Genomic DNA, 26,918 nt, shown 5'->3' with positions numbered 1-26,918 from the left:
GGCACTGTGTCTACTGTAGATGCTCAACTCTCTCCTCAGCCTAGTTCTCATAATTCAGTAGTCAGGGTTAGTGTGAGGGTAATGCAATTCAGTAATAGTGAGTGCTGATTAAAGGATAGCAAGGATACACTAGCAAGGAAAGCAAGGATACGCTATTGATCAAAAAGTTATCAAAATGCACCAGACTTTATACTTTTAATAAATGCATTGTAAATGCAGAATATGTGCCGCCGTTTCCACATAAATATTAAGCAGCACAACTGTTTGCAACATAGATGATAATCATAATAAATGTTTTTTGGGCACCAAATCAGCATATTACTATGATTTCTGATGTGACACTGAAGACTGCAGTAGTGATGCTGAAAATTCTGATTTGCTATTTTGGTGAGCATGAGAGACTTCTCTCAAAAACATTTTAAAAATATTACTGACCCCAAACTTTTGAATGGAAGTGTAAGTCAATAAATTATTGGCAAATTATCTCAGTTTGTTATTCTTCTTAATTATATTTATGAACGTTATATTTTCCATTTAGTTTTTATTAAAGAACGTTGGCCATGGGTATGTATAATTTCTTTATTTCCAGTGGTTGATAGCTCTACATTTGTATATCTTATATTGGCCAATATATCAGTTATAAAGATCAAAATATATTTGTCAATAATTGTTATTAACCAAAATTTCAATATCTGTACAACTCTAATATTCAGCTTATTCAGCGAACTACCACTTTGTTGCATACCAGTTTATTATTGTGGTGTCACAAGAAAATCAATGTGTGGTTGGTGTGCTATGTAGATCCAGATGTTAATGTGAGACTAATGTAGGACATATAATAGCGATGCATGTGTGCTTTTACATTTAACGCTGTTTAAATTAATACTCTGTTATAATAACATGATCAGAGTGGTTTTGATGTGTTACTGATGTTTCTTCTCAGTGTAGAAGAACATTTCCAGTTGTCTCGGGTATTTAATGTCTGCAGATATTATGTCATCTATACCATTTTATATACCATGTGCCTAATCAGTTGCAGCAATTTAATGTGAGTGAAGAACTCTTACATTTTTTACGCACTCACCTTGTCACCTGGTGCAGTCAAGTCACCTTCATTTATATAGTGCTTTAACAATATAGATTGTTTCAAAGCAGCTTTACAGTGATAATAGGAAATTAAAGTAAAAGAGATTTTGGCTTTACAGCAGCTCTAGAATAAAGTTATTATCCAGCTAAAGTTAGTTTTGATTGATTCACTTCCGTTGCAAAGATCATTAGCTATTAGCTTAGGGGGCGCTAACACGACACCGTTCTAACCGCTCATTTGCACAACAACAGTGTCTGGTGGCTCGAGAGCGCAAACCTTGAAAAAGGTTCCAAGATGCAAGCCTTGAAAATAAAAAATAAAAAAGGTCGGTGCTGTTCTAATGAGACTCTTGACCTAATGGGTCTGCAAATATTTCTTATAAGATGAAACTTGTCCCTCTGTTACAAGTTCGAATCTTCACAAGCTCACCTCATTGGCTGCCGGGATCTAAAGATATCCGAGATTGTGCTGGCATTAATGTCTCGCTGCAATGGTACTGTACCTTATAAAAGGCAGTTAAATGAAAAAGACAGAAACAACTCTATGAAGACAAAAGGGCAGATGATTAGCCTTTACAGGCAAGCAGATCGGCCCTCCTCTAATTCCCCCAGAATCCCTCAGGTTTATATGCACACAGAAACACTTACAAGTCAAGTCAATTCACATTTATTTATATAGCACTTTCAGGGTTCTCAAGTTTTATCAAAAGCTTGGAGTGAGATCACATGCGGTTAGGGGATGAGCCCTAATGGAGCCCCGCCCCCACCCATCCCCGCCCCCCAATTTTACCCATTGTTCATAATTAACCAGCACAAATTGAAATTATAACAATTGGTAAATCTGATAAATGACAGCGCAATTCATCACATCAAATATACTCTTTAATATTATATTTCAAAATTACAAAAATATAACAAATTGCTCCAAACAGTTTGGAATTACAAATCTTTTTGCATTTTGAATTATTGTGTGGTGGGACATTGTGAACAAATGGACATATTAGAGTATGTGTGTCTGTGTTTGTGTACACAAGAGAGTAGGCTACACAATCCAGCTTATGAAATGTGTTTTGTGTTGTAAGTGTTTGTTGCACATTTTGATGCCTTGCAACCTTTTTAGGGGGCTTACCCTTTGGTGCCCAGAAAAATTAAATATATTTTTGCTTTTTCCCTGACATCTTTGAAAAATACAAATGCAATGGCCCAGATTAATGTATGTTTTGACAGGATATAAAATATTAGCCAGAGCACTTTGCTTTAATACATGTTGCCTTAATGTAACTAGAAAGACTATTAATACAGTATAATATATAATTTAAAATAAAATGAAGAAATGCATCTTCATTCCTTCCCATACCCCACTAACATTTCCCTTAGTTTCAGATAACGTAAGCTAGCCAAACTGAGCCAAAGCTTCTGGCCTGGTTGCAAAGTAGTTGTAGAGTTTTTGACTGCATCAATAGTAATGTATACGATGGGCTATATATTAAATGTTCTAGCCTCAAAATGTTAGACGAGCTTTCTTCCAATTTACCTTCTCCATCACGACGTGTGTTCGCGCGATGTTGTTGGTTACCTAGTAACGAACGTACGGACGCCGAGAATGTTCCGTCAACTTCCGCGTATTCGCGGCTTCGCGCATCTATGATGCCTAGCTAGTAACGAACGCAATCTGGCCGAGATACGTGCTGGCGGCAGGAGACTTCACTTTGTGTGCCTGCGCCTCGAATACAACGTTATATATAAAGCTCGCAGGACAACTTGGTTGGCATTCCTTTTCAGCGTGAGAAATACACGGTGTGGCGTGTGAACGTGTGAACTAGTTGAATTGCGTGTGTCTCACGGCCAATGCGTGAGACTTGAGAACCCTGCACTTTTTACAATATAGATTGTTTCAAAGGAGCTTTAGAGAGATAACAGGAAAATAATGCAAAAAAGTTTGTTTCCAGAAGAAAATAGCATCACAGTCCAGCTTAAGTAAGTTCAGTGAAGTTTCATTTTTGTTTTAAAAAAGTTATTCATTTACTCCATTTATATATAGCCGCTCTGAAGTAAACCGTGATGTCATCATCCAGCTCAGTTCAGTTCTTGTATAATAGTGTCAATGCAGGCAGATCAATGTTATTGTTGAATTTTAAATTAAATGTTACATTTAATGTCCCCAACTAAGCAAGCCAAGCCAATGGCAACAAAGGTTGAAGAAGGCGACAGTGGCAAGGAACCAAAACTTCATCAGTTCTCCTCTGGCCAAAGAACGAACAGTGTATGATTATGATTCAGGCAGCATTATAGGTCAGAAGTCAGATTGGTTTGGAACAATCAGAATATTATCCAGTTCTATCTTGTTGAAGATCGAAATCACGCCGGTATGGAGACGGGTTTGTTGAGGATCAGTGTCGATGGCTGTTGTGTCGATGAGGCATTCACAGGGGTAGAGTCTAGTTGACACAATCTCTGGTGACACTTCAGAGATGTGTTGTGGTCGTGTCTTGGTGCAGGTCCTCCATCTGGTCTGGATACGGCCCGGATCCGGCTGACTACATCATGCGTTGTGATCGTGTCTAGGAGCAGGTCCACCATCCGATCTGGAAACGGCCTTGATCCAGCTGATAACAGTTAACCTGAGAATAAGCAGAAAGACTAACATTAGCGTAGATGCCATTCTTCTTATGATGTAACGAGTACATCCGGTGTTATAGGAAGTGTTCCCGGTAGAAATTAGTGCAGACTAATAATCATTTAACTGATTTGAATAATAGGAATGTATAATTTTCTCTGTGTATGCCAGGTTAAAGAGATGTGTTTTCAGTCTAGATTTAAACTGACAGAGTGTGTCTGCCTCCCGGACAATGTTAGGAAGACTGTTCCAGAGTTTAGGTGGTAAATTTTGATATTCTAGGTATTACCAACTGGCCAGAGTTTTGAGATTGCAATAGACGTGAAGGACTATAATGCGTTAAGAGCTCGCTCAAGTACTGGGGAGCTAAACCATTTAGTACTTTTTAAGTAGTCCGCAATATTTTAAAATATATACGATGTTTAATAGGGAGCCAATGCAGTGTTGACAGAACCAGGCTAATATGGTCATACTTCCTGGCTCTAGTAAGAACTCTAGCTGCTGCGTTTCGGACCAGCTTTAGTTTGTCTATTATGCGTGGACAACCACCCATAAGATCAAAACAATAATCTATCCTTGTGGTCATGAACGCATGAACTAACTGTTCGGCATTTTTCATTGAAAGCTTATGTCGTAATTTATATATATTTTTAAGATGGAAAAATGCGGTTTTACAGATGCTAGAAACACGGCTTTCAAATGAAAGATTGGTGTCAAAGAGCACACCCAGGTTCCTAACTGAAGACGAAGACTTGACAGAGCAGCCATCAATTGTTAGACAGTTTTCTAGGTTAGTACGTGTAGACGTTTTTGGTCCAATCATTAGAAAATGTTTTTAAAGAATTAAGTAATAGGAAATTACTAGTCATCCAAACATCAGCTATGCATACCGTTAATTTCTGGAATTGGCAAGTTTCGTCGGGGCGCGAAGAGATATAGAGTTGAGTATCAACGGCATAACAGTGAAAACTAATCCCATGCTTCCTAATGATATCTCCCAAGGGTAGCATGTACAGAGTGAACAGCAACGGTCCTAGTACTGAGCCTTGTGATACTCCATACTGAACTTGTGATCGAAAAGACATTTCTTCATTTACTGCTACAAACTGATTACAGTCAGATAAGTATGATTTAAAGAAGGCTAATGCAATTCCACTAATGCCAACATCATTTTCTACTCTATTTAAAAGAATATTGTGGTCAATGGTATCAAATGCAGCACTAAGATCAAGTAACACTAATAGAGAAATACAACCACGATCGGATGATAAGAGCAAATCATTTGTAACTCTAATGAGAGCAGTCTCAGTACTATGGTACGGTCTAAATCCTGACTAGAAATCCTCGCAGATACCTTTTCTTTCTAAAAAAGGAGCATAGTTGTGAGGATACTGCTTTTTCTAGTATCTTTGACAAAAAGGGTAGATTTGAGATCGGCCTGTAATTGACTAATTCTCTAGGATCAAGTTACATTTTTAAACTCTTTTAATAAGAGGTTTATTAATAGCCAGCTTAAAGGTTTTTGTAACATATCCTAGTGACAAAGATGAATTAATGATATTAAGAAGAGGATCTATGACCTCTGAAGCATTTCTTTCAGTAGCTTAGTCGATATAGGGTCTAACATACATGTTGATGATTTAGATGATTTAAAGAATTTAGACAATTCTTCCTCTCCTATTGCAACAAATGAATGGAATTTTTCCTCAGGGACATTACAATGCCCTGACTGAGGTGATACTGTACAGGTGCTGGTCAACGAATTAGAATTATTTTAAATAGTGCAATCATGAAATTCTTTGAATGCATTTTTTGTGCAGAAAGCAAATCAGGTGTTCACCGCACCTGTCCTACTCGTTAGACTAATCACAGAACTCGTTATCTGGAAAAAAATTTGCTCAGCTGAGCTTTCCAAAAGGCCCATTTAGGCCATTTAACTGTGACACTGTTGTTTTATTGAATTAGAATAATGGTGAAAGCGTTTCATTGAATTAGAATAAATGCTCAAATTTTTGTTTTCTGTGAAGAGTGTTCACTGTGCAGTATAAAGTCAGGGTTGAGTAGAATTTCTAAGTTGTAAAATCAATCATGGGTAAGCAGCGCGACCTCTCAACCGGAATAGTGGCTCAAATTCAAGCCCTTCGCCAACAAGGCTTGACCCAAACTAAAATTGCTGAGCAGCTCGGCATCAGCCAGTCTTCCGTCTGCAAAGCTCTCAAGAAAAACTGCAGCAAGCGCACCAACTGTTCCGGCGTCCGAAAAACTTCTGCTCGCGACAACAAGCAGCTGAGAAAGATCGCAGTCAGCAACCGGTTCAAGTCCACTTCCGAGCTCACCGACTTGTGGAACAAGCAGACCGGCGCTGACGTCTCCAGATCAACCACTTACCGTCGTCTGCGCGAACTCGGCTTCAAATCTCGCGTTCCAGCAGTAAAACCGATGCTGAACAAGAAACAAATGGTGAAACAGCTGAAGTGGGCCAAAGAACACGGCGAGTGGACTGCTGAAGACTGGCAGAAAGTGGTCTTCAGTGACGAATCACGCTTCTGCATCTCCTTCGGTGACCAAGGTCCTCGTGTCTGGCGTCGTGGTGGCGAAACCTACAACCACGAGTGCGTGAAAAGATCCGTCAAGTTTCCCCAGAGCTTTATGGTCTGGGGATGCATGTCCGCTCGAGGTGTAGGGAAACTCTGCTTCCTCAAGAAGACTGTCAATGCTGCCGTATATCAAGATGTTCTGGAAACGTTCCTGATTCCGACTGTTGAGGAACAGTTCGGCGAAGAAGACTTCATATTTCAACAGGATCTTGCACCGGCTCATGCGGCAAAGTCGACCAAAGATTGGTTCACTAAAAAACAGCTTGAAGTTTTGGCATGGCCGGCCAACTCGCCTGACCTCAATGTCATTGAAAGCCTTTGGGCCATCGTCAAGCGGAAAATTCGCGACAGAAAGCCTACTACGCTGGACCAACTGAAGCAGAACATCGCCACTGCCTGGGAAGCTGTGAGTGCGGAAACTTGCGACAAGCTGGTCAAATCGATGCCGCGGAGACTTCAGGCAGTCATACAAGCCAAAGGGGCAGCCACAAAATACTGAGAAAGTGATGATTGTAATTATAATAAAAATTATTGCAATTCAATGAAACGCTTTCACCATTATTCTAATTCAATAAAACAACAGTGTCACAGTTAAATGGCCTAAATGGGCCTTTTGGAAAGCTCAGCTGAGCAAATTTTTTTCCAGATAACGAGTTCTGTGATTAGTCTAACGAGTAGGACAGGTGCGGTGAACACCTGATTTGCTTTCTGCACAAAAAATGCATTCAAAGAATTTCATGATTGCACTATTTAAAATAATTCTAATTCGTTGACCAGCACCTGTAGTAGATGGTTGCATAGTTATAATGTGATCTCTAATATTATCAGTCTTGTAAGTAAAGAAGTTCATAAAGTCATTACTGCTATGCTCTTTGGAAACTTCAGAAGTAGAAGCTTTATGTCTTGTTAATTTAGCCACTGTGTCAAATAAATACCTAGGGTTGTGTTTGTTTTCTTTTAAGAGAGTCGAAAAATAAGCATATCTAGCAGTTTTTAAGGCTTTTCTGTACGCAATCGTGCTCTCTCTCCACGAAATTCGAAAGACGTCTAGTTTTGTTTTCTTCCAGATGCACTCCATTTTTCTGGCTGCTCTATTTTGGGCCCGAGTGTGTTCGTTGTACCACGGCGTTGGACTATTTTCTTTAATCTTCTTTAAAGGTGCTCAAAGCGATGTCACGCTTTTTTAGGGCAAAACATTTTTTGTCACATACAAAAACATCTACTCACTATGCGCTAGACACCCCAGGCTCCACAAACGACAACAAAAACAAACTGGACTTACCCGCACCACGAAACATACCAAACTGTTCCAGCCAATAACCGATAAGAAGGGTCTGGGGGTGGGGTTTGGGGGGTTAGTGCGCGGATAAGGAGGAGGGAGGGTCTAGCTAGCCTTCGTTTTGTTTGACAATACTTTAAACGTCAACAAGAAGTGACGTCACCCGACATCGCTTAGAGCACCTTTAAGCGCAAAGGAGCAACTGTGTCTAAAGTGCTGGAAAATGGAGAGTCAAAAGTTTCTGTCGCAATATCAGGTTCTTCTAAGCTATCTGGGATGCTAAGGAGATGAAACTGATCAGGAATATTAGTAATAAAGCAATCTTTAGTGGCAGAAGTGATAGTTCTAACATATTTGTAACACGGAGTCGGCTTTGCAACCTTGCCTAAATGGAGTATACACAAGACTAGACGATCTGAGATGTCATCGCTCTGCTGAAGAATTTCAACGGCATTAACATTGATTCTATGTGAAAATATTAGATCTAAAGTATGATTATGGAATGAGTGGGTCCTGACATTTGTTGTCTAACTCCAGTAGAGTTCAGAATGTCTCTAAATGCCAATCCCAATGCTTCTTTTTCATTATCTACATGTATATTAAAATCACCAACAATTAGGACTTTATCTGCAGCCAGTACTAACTCTGATAGAAAGTCAGCAAATTCTTTGATAAAGTCTGTATGGTGCCCTGGTGGCCTGTATACAGCTAGCACAAATGTCAAGTGCAATTTATCATTTACACTAGATAGTGTTACATTAAGCACCAACACTTCAAAAGAATTATATTTGAAACTAGACTTCTCAGTAATTCTGAAGATATTACTATAGATTACAGCAACACCACCCCCTTTTCCTTTCAAACCTGGCTCGTTTTTTTATAACAGTAATCTTGGGGGGTGTTTATAATCTTGGAATCTTGGAATTATAATCTTAGATAATTTACAATCAGCATTAGCCAGCACTTTTAAATTTGCTTTGATGTCAGGCACTCTGGCTCCCGGTAAATATGTGAATATGGTGGCTGGTGTCTCTATTTTCACGTTCCGTATAATAGAATCACCAATAACTAGAGCAGTGGTTCTCAACTCCAGTCCTCGGGACCCACTGCTCTGCACATTTTGTATGTCTCTCTTATCTGACACACTCAGTTCAGATCAAGGAGTCTCTCCTAAAGAGCTGGTGATCTGAATCAGGTGTGTTAAATAAGGAGACATAAAAAATGTGCAGAGCAGTGGGTCCCGAGTACTGGAGTTGAGAACCACTGAACTAGAGCACATTCAGCAGGATTCTCAGTAGGTGTTTCACTGAGTGGGGAGAACCCGTTTAATGTTGTAATCGGAACAGAAGAGCGGTGTTTTTCCCGCGACTACAGCGTCTCACGGTCACCCAGTTGTCCTGCTGCACGGGCTCTACAGCCGGAACCGAACAATAGGGATGGGAATTGATAAGATTTTATCAATATCAATGCCACTAACGATTCTGCTTATCGATCCGATTCTTTAACGATTCTCTTATCGATTCCTGATAGCACTGTGTGGGAAAAAGTAGTCTTTTTCGGGGGGGAAAACAAGTCGTTTTAATGCTTACACTTGACTAAGCAAACTGTACTTTTTATGTAATTTCTGTAATAAATGGAACCTTATTGTAAAGTGTTACCGATTAGTTATACACCGATTAAACGTCCCGTGAGTTCAGTGTTGGAAAGATCAGTTGTTTTAACCATTCATTAAAACGAATCGGTTCAAATGAGTCATTAGTTCGCGAATTGGACGTGTCATTATCGGACGTGTGCGCGTTGTGTGATTATCCCACCAGTTGGGACATCCCACAAGATGTGTGTCATCACAGAAAACATTTCATCACTGGATCGTTTTTTTTCGTTTATTTGAAGTGTGATTATGTCAGCTGAATGTGCGGAAGACTTTTCAGAGAAGATAAGGCAACGTATTTTAGCACAATTCACACCCAGCGGCAATTCAGGAAAAACAAATCGCCGAATGCTCCACATAAAACTTTAGTCTCCCTACCTTACCATCGTGTCGTTTATTTTGATTAATATGTGCGAGGGAGAGAGGAAGACAGCGCTTGGTTTTGAGACGGTGAAGCCTACTTTCGCCTTGCTCCGAAGAGAGAGAGTGCGTGCGCGCGACCGGGGCTCTCTCTCTCTCTCTCTCTCTGCTCGATCAGTTTAACATGCGCCCTGTCACAAGCGCAGCGGTTCATCTACATTACCAGAGAGAGACAATTTTACTCACTGATCAAATAAGACTTTGCAGGACAAAGATTATCTTTGGACGCGGTGCTATGGTGCTTGATAAAGGACAAAAGGGACAGTTGTGAGTTCACGGTCTGTACATACTATGGCTGACTCAGAGCAGGAGCATCGATAAGAGGACTCGTTAACGTCGAGGGCATACAATATCGATGGATCGTAAAATTTAGAACCGGTTCTCGAGTGGAACCGGTTTTCGATTCCCATCCCTACCGAACAATGTACAGAGTTCACTATGCTAGTCGCATCCAAAGCAGTATCTAAAGCCCTTGCATTCTTATGATCCTCGATTAAAGTTTGGATGCATCTCTAGTTTTGAAATCTTCTCCGTCAGCCTGACTATCCCCCTACATTTATCACATGTGTAGTCCTCACCGCTGACAGAGAAGGCTATACTATACATGTGACACAAAGTGCAAGTGACAATAACAGGATAAGACATTACACACACATACACTCTCCCTACAAACTCACCTGTGGCTTTTTTAACCTTTCCTCCACACTTGTCGCACAGGTTGTTTTCTTAGTGATTGAAGCCCTAACTAATCTGTCTTATAACCTCCCTAATCTTTTTGTCTGTCCTGGCATTCCCTACACAGTGGACAGAGGTAAGAGGCACTTCAGTTTCTCTTGTTTTGTTTAGGTTGCATTTGTACAAGTTTGGGTGTGCATTTTGTGTGTATCGTGGAAAGGAGTGTTAATAAAATGTAAAAAAGTCTTTAACCTATTTGTTAGCTGAAGGGAATGTGATTGCAGCATTAACAGCTCACAGAGTATTAGGTTTTCCACCTTACATAGACTCTCTGTTTGCTTGATCACAGCCTCTGCCCCATGGAAAAAAAAATCAGGTAAAGCTCTTTGTTCCACTCTCTGTGTCTTGTATGAGACACTTGACCTAATGGGTCTGTAAATAATTCTTATAAGATAAAACTTGTCCCTCTGTTACAGAGTTCGAGTCTTCACAAGCTACAGAGAAGAAGAGGACAGTTTATCAGATGGCTTTGAGTAAGAGGGTCAATAGTTGTATGCATTGTCATATGTCTAGTCATATATAAAGTAAATAAATAAAGGGATATTTCTCCAAAAAAAATTATATTCAGTCATCATTTATTAACTCGAACCTGTATGACTGAGCACTAAATAGAAGTTAAGCAGAATTACTGAGCTGCTGTCTTACAATGAAAATTGTAATTGTAATTGAAAAAATACAAAAAAAAGCACTGTGAAGCATCATAACAATAGTCCAAGTCTTGTAAACTATATTCCAAGTCTTCTGAAGCCAAATTATTGTTTTGTGTGGGGTATAGCAGGGGCACCTGCAGGATTTTATCTAAGGGTACACACAGAAAAGGGGAGGTCGGGGTTCAATTCAACTTTTTATGAAGCATTTATCATTTTCTTGAGAATATGAATTCCAGTACATTCATCCATTCATGTATCTATTGGCTAATGCACATCTAGAGACCCTTCGACAAAACAATAAATGAACGCAACACCTGAGCAGAACGAAAATGTGTTTTTTGACAGCACAAATTTTAAAACACATAAACAACAAAACGTGATACAGTTGTAAAAAAATATACATATAGTGCATGTTTACAATTTAAAACAGCGCGGGTGTACACCTTTTCCTTGTGAATGGCCCCTTATTCACTTAGCACTTGTTGAAGTTTCTCAAAGTTACCTCAGCCTTTTGTTTCAATTGATTGTTGGTATGAACATCCACTTCATCCATCATCGTCATTTTTTTGTGTTCTCGCATATACTGACCGAGAAACCAAATGATTCAATGAAGTGATACAAATTAATCTAAACTGAATTGCTAATAAATTCAGGCCGTTTTTGATTGAATGATTATTTCACAAATGATTCATTGGCATTGCTAGTTCAGCCGACAGAGATACGGGAAACATTATAATTTCTAAAATATTCTCAGATAAATTTTTTCTCAGGTCATTCATGGTTTGGACAGAGCATACAGTTGCAGGTACCACTGTGGTATAGTATACTTTAAACCCGAATAAATAAAATTTGAGGTAATCAGTTCCATCAAATCTTTTAAGTTAAGAAATTCAAAGTTTAAGCAAGCAGAACTGACAGTTCTTTGATTGCTCTTAACTTTAAATATTTGAGTAAGCTAATTCATACACTTGACACTTAATTTTAGCATTTACTCTCCCTTTCGAGTGTCTTGGCAAAGCATGCTGGGAAATAGAAATCCCTGCCCAGTTTCAGTTAAATTTAAGTTTGTCTAAATTAAAAGAACAAATTCATAAAACTCAAAACAATTAAACAGTTAAGACACCCAAAATACATTTCTAAATACTCATACAAGTTAATTTGATTAAACAAATTAAATAAACTAATTTGTTTAATTTAAGTTTACCTTACTTAAACAAATTCTTTTTTTGAGCATAAGGGTTTACAGCGTAAGCTGAAATTTAGTTTATACTATAATTCATTGACAAACTTGCTTGACAGCTGTGTCCACAATTTACTTTTGTTGTATTGAAAAGAGCAGCTTGGGTATTTTGCTAAAAATAACTATTTTATTCAGTGGAAGGGAAAAAAAAGGATTTCAAAATAATATGGGTAGGAAAATCACAAAAAATGTTATTAAAAATATTATTTTTTATTTTTTGAGTGAACAATTCCTTTAGTTCAAACTAATTCAAGCCAAGAATAAATTGTTTGTAAGTTAATTAATTAATTCTTTCTTTTTTCTCTCTATTATTCTATGTCAGATAAATTGGATGAGATTTTAGCAGCAGCACAGCAGTCCATCAGTACCAATGAAGCTCCAGGACCCCGGGCTCAGGGGGTAAAAAGAGAACGGGGCAGAGGCTTTTATAATGAGGTATGTGTGTAGATTACCATCACAAAGATCATGATGATTATGGAATGAGGTATTGACGCTCTGGGTTTACTGAGCTATGTTTTGCAGAATTATTTCAGCAAATTTGCAGACTTTTAAAAATGTATCCATAATGTTCAATGAAAATCATCTACTTTCTCCCCATGTCTTTTGGCAGCCAAATTTCGACCAATCGGGAATGGGGATGACATCATCTGGGGCAGGGCTAGGCTACGACCGTGGTCAATTTGTGTCTGGCCATGGCCCTCCGCACGGTATGCTGCGACAGAAGTCCATCGGTGAGGCTGTCTGTTAGTCCACCTGTCTGTCTGCCCACCTGTCTGTCTGTTTAGCCATACTGCTATACGTCTATGGTATGTGCGTTTAGAGCACTCAAAAGAGTGCAACTGTGGGTTTGCTTTAATACTTATAATCTGTAATGCTTTATTGCTCTAGTTGCTCTAGTCTGACTGTACATTTCAGTTTGTTGAAACGGTCCATAAGAATCTTGTCAGGAGTTTGCCTGGGTTACAGAAGAGATAAATTGTCATAGCAAAGGGGAATGTTATTTCTTTCATCTGGCGCTCAACATAAAGGCCCCGATATACTCGCAACGAAATTTTGTTTTTTTTGTTCTTCGCCTAGGGGTAAAACCAGTGGTGGGCCGTCAGGGCCAGCAAGGCCTCTGCTGGCCTAAACACTATCAGAATCACTGTCTTGCACTTTAATATATTTTTTCCATGAATGAGTATTAAATTATTCCCAATAGTCCATTCTCTTAATCTCACAGCTTTTCTCTTGGTTGCGCTGCTTCCAGTATTATATATTTATTTTAGCGCTTTTATCCAATTATATTTTAGCCATCATGTGTTGCCAGGGTAGAATAAATCTGCCTTGAGGCTTTCAGAATCGACAGTGCGGGTGCCTGTAGCTTAAATGAATGGAAATGAAACCATTCCTTTGACCGATCAGATAATCAGTCAGATTTAATCAGCCAATCAGATTTCGATTTGACTGCACCGGGGCCATCTAGCAGGCGCACAATAACGTCGGCATTTTCACGTCCTTTGATTGGGTGGTCAGAGCGCGTACTATTACTAGTCAGAGGCTGAGCTAGCTAACCGCATCTGTAGCGAACTGCATAAACTAAAATAAATTCCTGTAGATTTAATAGTTTTTCAACCCACAAATTAATGTTTCTTTCCCTCCTCGACCCCCAGCAGGTTCAATACTACCGGAAAAAATCCCTTATTCACAGATAACCTGTACAGCAGAGTAATTGAAGTCTTTTTGAGGAAAGAAATTAGGATGGATTTTGTGTAAAACATAATCAGTAGTTTTGGTGAGTATACTGCTTTTTTTTGCCCCCGTTTTTTCCGTGGTGAATAGGATTTTCTTAATTTTTTTTAATTAATTTTTCTGGTAATTTATGATCTAATGTTTTTTTTTCAAATATTCAAACTATTGTAACGTCTGACAAGGGACTATTGTAACCCTTGAAGGACAAGACAAGGGAGGCTCCGTTTCTGAACTTATAATCGGAATTCAAGAACAACTGAACACTAACGCACCAGCCGAACTCACTCGCTCGTTTCTCTCTACCCGTCCTTTTCCGCATTCAACTCAATGCATTAACCCTATAACTGCCGGTGCAAAATGAAAACAGCAATTTCACAACAATTATAGAGAATCTGTGCACTGCCATGCTATTAAAAGTTATTAATTCACTGAAGGCCTAGGTTTGAAATGCACGGCCCTTCAATGGGTAAAACGAAGTTTGAAATACTTGAGCAGCGATATACTGTTAGAGAACATCTGACGCCACCTACGCTGCTGAGAACAGCATTTAGATGAATATGTATATATGTGCTGCGCACTTTCCTCTCAATAAAAAAATAAACGCACAACAAAATTGAGAAAACAGCAAGCATTTTTTAATAAAGCATAAGAAAAGCATCTGATCATAGCAACGTGGATGTGTTTGCATGAGCTCTGCAATTCGGCACTCTAGTAGTCACGTCACACTTATTTATATAGCACTTTATACAATAGATTGCTTAAAATCAAGCAGCTTTACCATATTAGATATAAACAGTGTCAGTGCCTCATCTCATCAGAAGTACAAATTCATTTTCTACTGTAAAGCGGCTCTCCAGTGTGTTCATGTTTTTACTCACATATATCTGACCTCGACGGACTCACCCTAACCTTAAATAATAAAGATTTCAGCTTGAAAGAAGGCGGAGCCTCCGTGCACACCTACCTATTACTTAATTGCCAAAGACCAATGGTAGTACAAAGGTTTTTAACAGCCGTAGTGAAATTTTATATATAACTTTTAATATACTGTAACTAAAGTCTGCACTGACACAAAACAGCATTGCGAAAGCAGAGAAGTGAATGGCTTGTACATGTTCATGCTGGGAGATCAGTTAAAGGGTTAGTTCACCCAAAAATGAAAATTCTGTCAGTAATTACTCACCCTCACGTTGTTCCAACACCGTAAGACTTTCTTTCATCTTCGGAACACAAATTAAGATATTTTGATGAATTCTGGGTGCTGGCTCACTCCTTCATAGGCTTCTAGGTAATTGATATGTGACAGCCCAGAAAACTTGTAAATAAATCATTAAAATAGTCCAAGTGACTACAGTGGCTCAACCTTAAGTTTGTCAAGTGACGACAACACTTTTTGTGCGCAAAAAAACAACAAAAATAACGACTTTATTCAACTATTAATTTTCTTTTGTGTGGGCCTCTGAGTGAGTTCACGTAGTGTAACAGCGCAGCGCTTCTGGGTTATACGTCAGAACGTAGGCTCACTACGTTCTGACATGCAACCCAGAAGCGTTGCGCTGTTACACTACGTCAACAGCTTAGGAGAATGACATGGAAGAGAAGAGATGGTTGAATAAAGTCATTATTTTAGTTTTTTTGCGCACAAAAAGTATTCTCGTCGCTTGATAAACTTAGTTGACCCACTGTAGTCACTTGGACTATTTTAACGATGTCTTTACTAACTTTTCTGGGCTGATATCAATTACCTTGTAGCCTATGAGTTCTCAGATTTCATAAAAAAAATCTTAATTTGTGTTCCGAAGATGAACGAAAGTCTTACGGGGTTGGAACAACATGAGGGTGAGGAATTACTGACAGAATTTTAATTTTTGAGTGAACTAACCCGTTAAGGTAACAAACAGACAAGCAGACAGACAGACAGACATACTACAAGATGGTCTCAATTTCTGTATCCCGTTTTGTTTGCCCTCTGCTCATAGGAAATGAAGATATGTTTTATTTTTCTTCTTTTCTCAATTCCAGCTGTCATACATTCTTCTTCGTTCTCAAGCATACCTTTTTTGTTTTGTAACATGTTATCCTTTCTATTATTTCTCCCTTCATTACTTTCCTTGAAAAGGTATTTAAACTCTCTCCTCTTTGTTATCTTTTTCTTCAGGGGTTCCTGAGGAGGAGAAGCAGTTCCTTCATCCTCCAACCATGAAGTTTGCCCGCAGTCTTTCAGTACCTGGCCCAGATGACATACCTCCTCCTCCTACTACAGCTCCCCCTGAGCCCCCTTTCTCCTCAGCTCCTCCTCTTGGCTTTAGGGGCAAGACATCCCAGCAACCGTCTGTTTCTGTGTCCCAATCCACTTCCTCTTCTGCACATTATCAGCTCTACTCACAGTCAGTACATGTCACTCATGGACCCCGAGACAGGTCCCCTGGACCACCTACTGGACCCGGGGCCGGGGACCTTGCTTATTCCCATGCTCAAGCCCATCCCTCCGTGCCAAGCAGGACTGCCTCCAGGAAGGTGATTGGGTACACAGGGGACCTTGTAGGGTCTGGAGGAGCAGCAGGGGCCAAGGCTACAGTGTTGAGAAGGGGCTACAGCAACGCAGTCCCACCCACCAGTGTCGCTACTGTGATACCCCAACAGCAGCAGACTACACAGGGCCAACCTTCCAGGATGGACCGCAGTGCGATAGGGACAGGAGCAGGGGCAGGTGGTGTACCAAAAGGTGGTGCCCGGAGAGGGAAGGGGCCCTTGGTGAAGCAGTCAAAGGTGGAGGATCTGCGTCAGGGCCAGGGCACACTGGAAGGGAAGGGGTCCGTGGAGAAGAGCTCCATTCCTATCCCAACCATAATTGTTAAAGCGCCTTCCACCAGCAGCAGTGGTCGCAGTAGCCAAGGCAGCAGCGTGGAAGCTGAACCGCCTCCTCCAGGAGAGAGTGACAGTTCTAAACCCCAACCTGTTGTTCCCCCACCTGCACCCACTGTTCCACCACCAGTCCCTCCATCTATACCTGCTCCTCCACCCCCATCACTGCCATCACTTCGTATGCAAGACAGTTTGGACTTCACCAGCCAGTTTGGTGCTGCCATAGTAGGGGCAGCTCGCAGGGATCGAGAGCGATTCCATGAAGCACGACGAAAGAGTGCCTCCTTTTTTCTTTCTGCTGAGGAAGAGTTGGGTGGAGCAGGAGGACGGACCCAGAATTCCCAACAACAGCTGAGTTCCCAGCCTTCACCACGTCTGCGACCATCCAAATCTATAGATGAAGGCATGTTCTCAGGTGATACCTTTATCCACCACACACGCAGTATGCCTCCTGCCTTTGGCCTGCCTGAGTACTCCTCACCTGCTCCTCCTGGGGATTACCAGCCTAAGTCTGTACCTGCTGACTTCTATGGGGCAGAAGGCCGACAACAACAACAGCAGCAAGCCTCCACTACAACGTTCATTCACCCATTAACAGGGAAAGTCCTGGACCCTTCATCCCCACTAGGCTTGGCATTGGCTGCACGTGAACGTGCCTTGAAGGATGATGGTCGCATACGTAGGGAGAGGACTACTGAACACCATTTTAGCCGTCAATTGTCCAGCATTGGGGCCTTTCCCTCATCCACTGCACAATCAACATCACACAACTCTTACTCAATGGCATCTTCTTCCACTGCAACCTCCTCTGCTGCTCAGTCCTCAAGCTCCTCTTCATACCTTGTTACCTCCTCATCATTAGCTGCCACCACCACATCCACTCGCCCTCCATCTCCTAGGATCCTGCGTGGAGCAGGGAGCAGTTGGGGTGAGGAAGCAGGGGTAGGAGAGCGTGCAGATAGGGAAGCTGCTAGCACCTCTGCTCCCAGAGAAGGCCTAAGGGTTCGTTTCTCTGAGGACAAAACTGTCCACACGCACCACTATCAGTCTCAGCACTATCAGCCCACCTACAAAGAGCGTGAAAGAGAGCGTCAGAGAGAGAGGTCACGAGAAAGAGAGAGAGAAATAGAAAAAGCTCAGACCCAGTTACTGCAACAGTCTACACAGCTAACGACCCAGCAGTCTCGACGCCCCTCGTTCTTGAGGATGGAGAGTGAGGCTGGGGCATACATCCTTTCATTAACACCACCATCTCCTCCTTCAACATCAGCCCCTAAACGTCCTTCAGTAGGAGCCACAGGTGAAGGTGGAAGTGGCACAGGTCTGATGGTTCTTCCTCCCCCAGCTCCCTCGGTAGATGCAGATGATGAGTTTGTTTTTGTCGATCCCCTCCCTCCACCTCTGGAGTTTGCCAATAGTTTTGATCGTGGTTTGAGCTACTCTGCAATGATGTCTCACAATGTGACAGCCCGTCAGCAGCTTCATCCTCCACCACCACCTCCCCCACCACCTCCTCCCCCTACAAAAGACTCCTTTATGGCTGGGTTCCCACCTCACACACCACTGCCTTCACCCCAGGCAGGAGATTCCACAACTTCCAGTCTTACTTCCTATGACAGTGAGGTTGCCAACCTAACCCAGTCAGCCCCGTCTCCCTCTCCATCTTCCCCCAACCCTCTTCCGCCTCCCTCCCCCTCTACCTTGCAGCCCTCTGGGCCACCTCCACCTCCCTCTGTATCACCTCCGCCACCACCCACCTCCTACCATAGACCGTTTGGCCTATCTCAGTCGCAACACTTATACAACAGTACACACTCTACTGGGCGCTCCTCTTCTCCCACACCACCTCCTCTCTCTATTCCAGCTCCACCTGCCTACCGGGGGCCCCCAGTAGCAACATCCACCCCTGCAACTTCTGTTTCTCTCAGAGGCGCCTCAACTGTGACCGCAAGCTGTTCTACAACTGCTTCTACAACTGTTGCCTCTTCTTCTAGTACTACTTCTGCTGCCGCTGTCATACCACACACACGAATGGCAACTGTCTCCACAGTAGCTACAGGTGGTAGCAGGCGGCCTAGTGCAGAGCATCGTCCACCACCCTGTGCAGCTGCAGCCAAGAGCGGCGAGTCCCAGGAGACAGTGGTGGATTCTGGGATTGAGGAGCTGGACAGCCGAAGCAGCAGTGATCATCACTTAGACAACATCCTTGCACTCAGTGGTAGTGGGGTCAGAGAGAGGTTAGAGAGAGCAGGGATAGGTAGCATTGGAGGAGTTGGAGAGAGAGGTGGGTCAACCGAGGCTGACAGAACAAGTGGGGCAGACTTTTTAGAGTCTTACATGAGCTACCTTGATGGACAGACTTTTGAAATGCACAATGCCAAAGCCGCCAGCACTGCATCCACCTACCCAAAAACACAGAGGTACAGAGAAGGCAGCCGGCCTGGAGATCTTCGGCACCAAACCAGCACGGCACCCCCTGCCTACCACCGTCGTAGGGAGGAGGAAGAGGAAGAGGATGATGCAGAAGAGGGAGATGAGGAAGATTTTAATACCCGTGATGGCTATGTGATGAGGGAAGGGCCAGGGATCGCTCGCTCCTCTGTAATGTACTTTGACCGTCCACACACTCCAGAGATAAAACCTCTGTGGGGTGATGGGTCGGCTGGGACCATGGGGGAGGGAGGGGGCCAGACTGTGGGGACATATGTGGAGGCACGTAAGCTGCATCCTCCCGTGTCCGGTATGAAGGCAAGCATCATCAACGAACTAAGCACCAAATTACAGCAGAGGAGCAAAGGAACAGAGAACTGGGGGGCTCAGAGATCACTGAGCCGGCATAGGTATTTGTGTGTTATCAGTAAAGGTTTATGTGCATGGCTATATGTTAATGTCTGCATGGTGGCCTTGAAAGGAGGCATTTGGCATGAGAGTTTCTCAGCTGCATGAGCATTGTGTGATTTGGGATGCCTGAAGTCATAGAAATCTGAACCATTTAGTTAAATGACTCCTTGGGTATTTAGACTAACAGTTAATTTACGACATTGCTCTAAAATGGTTTTGTAACTGCCATTTTTATTAACAATGTCTCAAACACCACAGAACTGTGTGTGTATTGTGTAATTGTGTCTGTTTAAACTGTTCCTCTCTTTTTGTGATTTCTGCTTTTTATTGCACTGTCCATGTCCATATGTCTGTCCCACATCAGACACAGGTAACTGCTTCACTATACCGTCTTGCTCTCTTTCTCTTTACTGTCATTTTTTTCGTTTCTTTTTTTCTTCTTTTTTTCTCCTTTTGTCTAATCTTTCAGTCTTTTGACTCAATTTGTGTTTTAATAATATGTTGTAATTTGTGCTTAAATTTTCTTATTTCAGGTTCTCAGAGGACTCCACAGGTGCACTGAGTCCTCCCTCGGTCCGCTCTAGCTCCCCATCTCCTGTTCATCTCTCTCAGCCTGCCTTGTCTCCCTCCCCGACCCCTTCCTCCCAGCCACTCTTCCCAAACTGGGCTCGATCTCCTTCCCCTCAGCCCCCTGCTGCCTCATCCCAGCCTCCTCCCAGGTCCCACTCACCTGTATCTCCCTCTTCATATTCACCATACCCCACCTCGCCCAAACACCGGCCCGTTTATCGAACCAAAGCCCTGGAGTTCCAATTTATCCCCAGCCGAGAGTCTCGTAAGGCAGAGTCACATCACGCCCAGCGCAGGCGAGCACCCAGCCCGTTAATTTCTCCATCTGACCGGCCCAAGCTTGGCCCTCCCCGCCCCTCTTCTCTTCCTATTCTCCCCACCACACCCCTCTATAGCAGCCTTTATGACCTCCGTGGTTCTATTACTCCACCCTCACCTGCCAATCCCCTTGGGGACCCCTACTTCTCCCCCTCTCCCCCTCTCTTTGCCCCCTCGGGTGCTCCCCCGCCTCCGAATTCCTCTCTGGTGGTCTCTCGCTCCCTGTCCCCCACCCACTTCCTGTCAGGGACTTCATCCCCACCTCTTCACCCCATTCCTCCACCCACTTGCCTGAGTTACCCCCACCTCCCACCCCCTTCACCCACCAAACCCTTTGCCTCCAAACCACTCCCATACTGGACTAAGTATGACGTTGCGGATTGGCTGGGCTACCTGAACCTGGGTGAGCACAGGGAGCGTTTCCTAGACAACGAGATCGATGGCACGCACCTGCCCTCTCTTACTAAGGACGACTACCTGGACCTGGGTGTGACCAGGGTTGGCCATCGTATGAACATTGAGAGGGCGCTCAGGAGAGTGATGGACAGGTGAGAGGAGAGAAAGAAGGGGAGGCAGAGAGACACAAGGGAGGACAGCGATGGAGAGGGATTAGGGTGAGAAAGGATTAGTGCATGAGAAATAAAGCTAGTACAGATGAGGTGAAACGTTGATATGCTATTGATTGCTAACTTATGGGAACATTTGGAGTGGGCTGCTGCATGGGGTCCAGGATGGCATGGGGAAAGAGATGGAGAACAGAAAGTGGGGGATGAACAGAACTAAATTTACTTCCTTATAAAGACTTTCCACCTTCCCCCCTATTATCAGGCTCTCTTCTAGCACTTTCCCCATTTCCGCCCTCTCCCCTCGAGATGAACGGAGAGACAGAAGGAGAGATGAGGCCAACCGGAGTTGAGAGAACAAGAAAGATGAGGTGACAACTGCTGCCATCAGAGATTATTCCCTGAATGAAGAAAAACGCAAGAAGAGGTGACTTCGATATCAAACTTCCAGGTTGCAGATGAAGCGATACTGGAGAAAGAGAGAGAGTTGAAGGCCTGTCGAACTGTGAACGCCTGCACTTACATGTGTAATTCAGTCAACGAAAACATGAACACCCACATACACATTCGTACATATCAACATTTAAACAGAACACATAGTTTAAACTTGCAGGCACTCACAAGGTGATCAAAATGGAAATAATTGAATGAATGAACAACATGAGAAGGTAACATACTACATATCTGAGCCAAATAATTTGAGGAAAGCATTCACAATGCTCTTTAGCTTTGTTGTTTTTCCTGTAGTTCTTTAGAAAGAGATAGGGAGAAAGAGAGATATTGAAACCTCCTTTGCTGTCTTTTCTCTTTTTCTCAGATTTTGAGCCGAGTCTCAATCATCAACAAACATTTACTAACGGTCTCGTTTTTAGAGCAGATTCAATTGAGACCAATGCAGGGAGGGCAAGTACTGACAAACCTCCTGTCTGGCATGACTAGGGAAGCCCTTAAAATAGAGGTCAGTTTAACGACAGGCACTTATTTGGTAAGACTGTGCGTGGGTTCCTGTTGTTTGTTTGTGTGTGTGTGTGTGTGTGTGTGTGTGTGTGTGTGTGTGTCTGTGTGTGTGTGCGTGCGTGCGTGCGTGCGTGCGTGCGTGCGTGCGCGCGCATGTGTCTGTGTGTATACATGATAATGTGAAAGGTTATCACTAGAGGCATGACCGTGGTTTATGTGTTTTTACCTCACCAATGGAGGGATTCTATTTTGCCAAAGCCAGATTGGGGCTTGTGCTTATCTTTTATTTCACTAGAACTTATTTACCTTCTCATGTCTTATAATGAAATTATATGTGTGTGTGTATATATATATATATATATATATATATATATATATATATATACACATGCATACATATACAGACTGGTCACTGTATTACAAACCCGTAGCAAAAATAAGTGCCCAGACCAACAGAATAGACACACAAGCATTCTACCACACACACATGCAAAGACATTACATCCTCAGATTACTGATAGCAACATACTTTTATTTATATAACATAATGGGACACAAATGTCTATATTGCTAAAATATCAATGTATGGATACAAGATAAAGATCATGTTAAAACAAGCAAAAAATCTTTTAAAGAAGAAAGATCATACAACATTGTACAAAGAAAAGTATTATATATACTGAAAATTTATCAACATTTTTACCACAGACTCTCAAAATATAGAGGTGACTACGACTTCAGCAAACCTATTGACGATATCAAGGCTCACTTTTAAAAGAGGAGACAACATGGAGAAGAGGGAGAGGGAAAACCAAACTGCCTGTATTTCTCTTTCCAAGTCACTCTCCCTCTCTCCTTCCAAAAAACACTCTTTCTATGGAGCAAAGGCAAGACGAACATGAACTCTGACATGGGTGAGGGATGTGTGCTAATATGTTTTAATACAATGATTGTTCCTATAACAATTTTTAAACTCTAAATGAGTCTGGAATTCTGTTGTTGATTTAACAAGAGATAATGTTATTTATTGCAGTCACTGTTCTCATCGTCCTTGCTGTTATCGCTATTATGCAGTGATTCTTGTTTGTTTCTGAGCGCAAAAGCTGGACGGGTGTTTATTCTTGATTTTTTTTTTGTGTGTGTGTGTGTGTGACAACATGCAATGTGTTCAGATCTTTGGTACCTCTAAGACTTAAATTAGAGATGAGACTTTCATATCTTACAATGTTCCTTACCCTCCTGCTTTTCCCTTCTATCACAAAATTAATGTGACCACTTTGTATGCAAGGACTATCAAGGAGTTTATTGTATGTGGTAGTATATAAACCCTTTACATTCATATCCCTTCACTTCCCAAACTAATAAGTAAATCAAGTGACCTCCAGCCTTCATCTCCCACATCACAAATAGTTGCTCAATCAATTAAAAGGGCTCCTCATCGCATTGCACTGCACTTCCTTTCTCCTCTTTTCTCTCTTCCATTCTTCTGCTGTCACCTTGAGTCCAAACCACTGACGCCTTCACCTTTGTTACTTACCTGTCTGTGTCTCTTTCAGGACCATCAGTAAAGATCTCGCCCCCTCCTTCATCTCCCTCTACCCATCTTGCATCTGTTCGTCTTCTCAGAACGTGTGGGATTTATGCATCATTCATCACAGCTCTCGCTTTAGCATTATCACCAATATTGGATAAAAAGATTGAAGAACTTATTGTATTTTTGATGTTTAAGACTGGTAAGTATAGTGATGTTGATAACAGTAAGGACAATGAAAGAAATTATCATTCTGAGATGGAAAAAAAGGATTCCAAGTTTTAAAGAATCTCTGTCTTCCAAATGTTTAACATGAGTTTAACGTGTAATCGAATCATGCTTTCTACACATCCTGTGTTCTCTGTTGTTTCACTTTTCACAGTCAAATTCATCGAACTGATTTGCTTCAATAATGGCTGTTGTACCCTAATGAATGGTAATTCTCACTTGTATTGTCCACTAGGTGGAGTAAAAGTCGTATGGTTCTCTCTTCCCAGACAGTTTAAATATTACAACTTCTAACAACAGAACAGTATGCAGACAGCTTTTCAAGCTGCAAAATTATCGATATTGAAGATCACATAGTAATTGAAGGGTCTGGACAATGTGACCCAGGAAGGTCACTTATTACACACAGGAGCAATTGATGCAGTAGCTATCCAGGGTGTGCAGAAAGCATATTTTTTCTTTTAAATTGAAGAAAATTAACTATGAACAGATAAGAGGTTATTTACAAAATATATATGTGTATGTTTATACATATTCATATACACGTTTAAGAAATGAATAAAGGCTATTAGAATTATAATAAATGATTCAGGAATTACTTTGTGACTTTTTTTTACTATTTTACCAAGTTATTTATTTGGCATATAGACATTGATTCTAAACCTTATCTTATAAATGTACATCCCCTTGCAGAATCTGCAAATGTTTATTATTGGAAAAAAGGATTTTTTTATTTAGTACTGCCCTGCCCTAAATAAACTATCGCATAACAGAGGTTTACACTTAGTTCACAAGCCAATATAATAGCACAATGTACTGAAATTAGCCAGTTCTTTTTATGGCATGTATCTTTTTCTGATCTTTTTGTAATAGCTGTTCCTGCTTTGTCCTGAATAATGAAGCTAAAAATCCTACACATTCCTTGGCTTTCCAGTATCTTCTGCATGCGTTCCCAAAAGGAATGGTATATAATTTAGATTTAACTATTCACACTTAGAACTCTGGGACATAATTACAAAAATATGCTAATGTTCAGATACAGAAGGTAGCAACACTACATGAAACGCCAAAGGGATGTAAACTTTTAAAAAGGATGATCTGCTTAAATTGTTTTGTCTACTTAAAATGTAGATGGCTTCTGAATGGCAGTAAAACTCTTACAATCTTATGTGACTGCCAGGAAGATAGGTTCTTAGTTTTCTAATCTGAACAGGCATTTTTTCCCCCATGCTAGTCACTGCTGGTTTTCACTTTATTTTGACATACGATGAGGCAATATTGCATTATGAAATGTACTTACAAATACTCAGAAACGAGATCGTCATGACTGCTTAGCACTTCATTTTCTAGTTAGTTTATGACTAAATTACCTTGACTTTTCCCAGGTCTGGAAACCATTTGAAGTTATTTTAATCAATGACTGTGGGAACCCTGGTATAACATCCATCTCATAAGAACAGTATTTCAGATCACGCGATTTAAAAACAGTGCAGAGCTTGTGGGGTCTTGAAGTCTCATTTAATGGTTGTCACAACAGAAAAAAACACTTGGAAAAAAAGTGCTATAAACTAAGCATTTTTATTGTCAAGAAAGGAAAAAAATCTTAAAACATTTGTAGAAAAGCGGAAACTCGTCAACAGGCCACTCTCACCAGATTTCACCCTGTAAGAAAAGACCAGTTTTATTATGAATCTTGCATTTAATCCTTTCTTCGATTGCATTTCAAAACCACTTCTCAGCCTCTGCCATGTCAGGAGCAGAACCGCACTTTAGTCTACACGTAAGCTCAGAGCCCAGTGCTAAAACATCATAGAAGCCTCTTACAAGCACGACAAATGTATACTCATTTTAAAGCGATGCAGCTTTCTCTCACCTCAAGGAAAGTGATGGGTCTTGATTTACGGTCTTCTGCAAAAGAAAAGCAAATGATTTAGTACTGCCATTATCTCACATAACAGATGTTTACACTTAAGACCGAGCCAAAATACACTCATACACAAATATGTACATGTTCAGATGCCCAAAGCGGCAACTCTACATTAAATGCCAAATGAAGGTAAACTTTTAATCTGGATGATCAAACCATGTTGTCTTTAATTGCATTTCAACACTTCTCAGCCTCTGCCATGTCAGGAGCAGAACTGCACTTTTGTCTACACAAAGTTCAGAGCCCAGTGCTAAAACATCATAGAAGCGTTTAACAAACCTACAAAACAAATGTATACTCATTTTAAAGCTGCGCAGCTTTATCTCACCTCAAGGAAGCGGTGATAGCCCTGATTTACTCGTATTCTGCAAAAGATAGCAAATGATGGACGCAGGTAAGTTAACGTTAAGGCTTATCTGTTTTTGAGACAAAACTCATTAATGTTCATTTGCATACAGTGCAAAAGCACCTTGGAACCATTTGACAGGCAAAAGTCAAATTTGTATTTTATTAAAGTAAATTAGCATTCTGTCCGCTCACGTACAGGATCTACACGCGCCACGTGGTGAAGGTAGCGCTGACTAAACTTACCTAGAAAATTATGTTATGAACTAACCTCTAGTAATCTTTTTACATAATTACAGAAACCTCTGACAAACAGGTAATATCCATTTCACAGTTAAACGATGGAAAACCCAAGAGCTTACCAGCACATGTTGCACCAACTTCTATCAATGCTGACTGAGAACTCTGTAGCTGGCAGTGTGGCGGTATATATAGCCTGAGTAGGACCTTTAGGTGTCCATTAATATCGCCTTTCCAAATTTAAGATTCTTATTTACTTATAAATATGAAGTTTAAAAGTGATCTGCATCTTTCTAGATGTTTTGTTTGTATTATCAATTTAATTAATTTAAATTATTTTTTTATTGTACCCTCAATTGTACCAAACTTGTTCACTAAATATTAGTCTGTGGTTGAGCCTACTTCATACTAATTCCCTGCGTCCTATGTGCATACTATCCACCCTAAATAGTAGGTTAGATTAGAATAAGTGTCCCCGAAAAGATGTTGAAAAAAGTATGCCAAAAGTCCCCGGAACTGGTCGATTT

The 26,918-nt window shown here is 41.3% G+C and overlaps 1 protein-coding gene, 1 long non-coding RNA gene and 2 other non-coding genes across 4 annotated transcripts in view; 1 reads left to right on the top strand and 3 right to left on the bottom strand.

Moving 5' to 3' along the window:
- shank1 (SH3 and multiple ankyrin repeat domains 1) overlaps window positions 1-24,223 on the top strand; it is a 140,999-nt gene extending 116,776 nt beyond the window's left edge. The window contains exons 20-28 of the mRNA XM_077212665.1: window positions 10,453-10,461; window positions 10,675-10,701; window positions 10,802-10,858; window positions 12,598-12,710; window positions 12,886-13,006; window positions 16,165-19,711; window positions 20,246-21,148; window positions 21,429-23,034; window positions 23,677-24,223. Coding sequence (XP_077068780.1) covers window positions 10,453-10,461; window positions 10,675-10,701; window positions 10,802-10,858; window positions 12,598-12,710; window positions 12,886-13,006; window positions 16,165-19,711; window positions 20,246-21,148; window positions 21,429-21,516 — 4,865 coding nt within the window. The 3' untranslated portion in view covers window positions 21,517-23,034; window positions 23,677-24,223. The remainder of the gene's footprint in view (window positions 1-10,452; window positions 10,462-10,674; window positions 10,702-10,801; window positions 10,859-12,597; window positions 12,711-12,885; window positions 13,007-16,164; window positions 19,712-20,245; window positions 21,149-21,428; window positions 23,035-23,676) is intronic.
- Window positions 24,224-25,483: 1,260 nt separating this feature from the next.
- LOC143721823 (uncharacterized) lies at window positions 25,484-26,853 on the bottom strand. The gene is made up of 3 exons (XR_013196785.1): window positions 26,514-26,853; window positions 26,135-26,171; window positions 25,484-25,787 (listed from the first exon to the last, which is right to left on the bottom strand). It is a non-coding gene; the product is annotated as an uncharacterized LOC143721823 (long non-coding RNA).
- LOC143722511 (small nucleolar RNA SNORD88) lies at window positions 25,608-25,698 on the bottom strand. Its single transcript, XR_013196919.1, has one exon. It is a non-coding gene; the product is annotated as a small nucleolar RNA SNORD88 (small nucleolar RNA).
- LOC143722510 (small nucleolar RNA SNORD88) lies at window positions 25,987-26,076 on the bottom strand. The gene has a single exon (XR_013196918.1). It is a non-coding gene; the product is annotated as a small nucleolar RNA SNORD88 (small nucleolar RNA).
- Window positions 26,854-26,918: the final 65 nt, after the last annotated feature.

Source organism: Siphateles boraxobius, unplaced genomic scaffold (genome assembly GCF_051911475.1).
Source record: "Siphateles boraxobius isolate OS27281-9 unplaced genomic scaffold, OSU_SipBor_1 66, whole genome shotgun sequence".
NCBI lineage: Eukaryota > Metazoa > Chordata > Actinopteri > Cypriniformes > Leuciscidae > Siphateles > Siphateles boraxobius.
The sequence above is the reverse complement of the archived record's forward strand: the minus strand, read 5'-3'. Positions and strand labels throughout refer to the sequence as shown.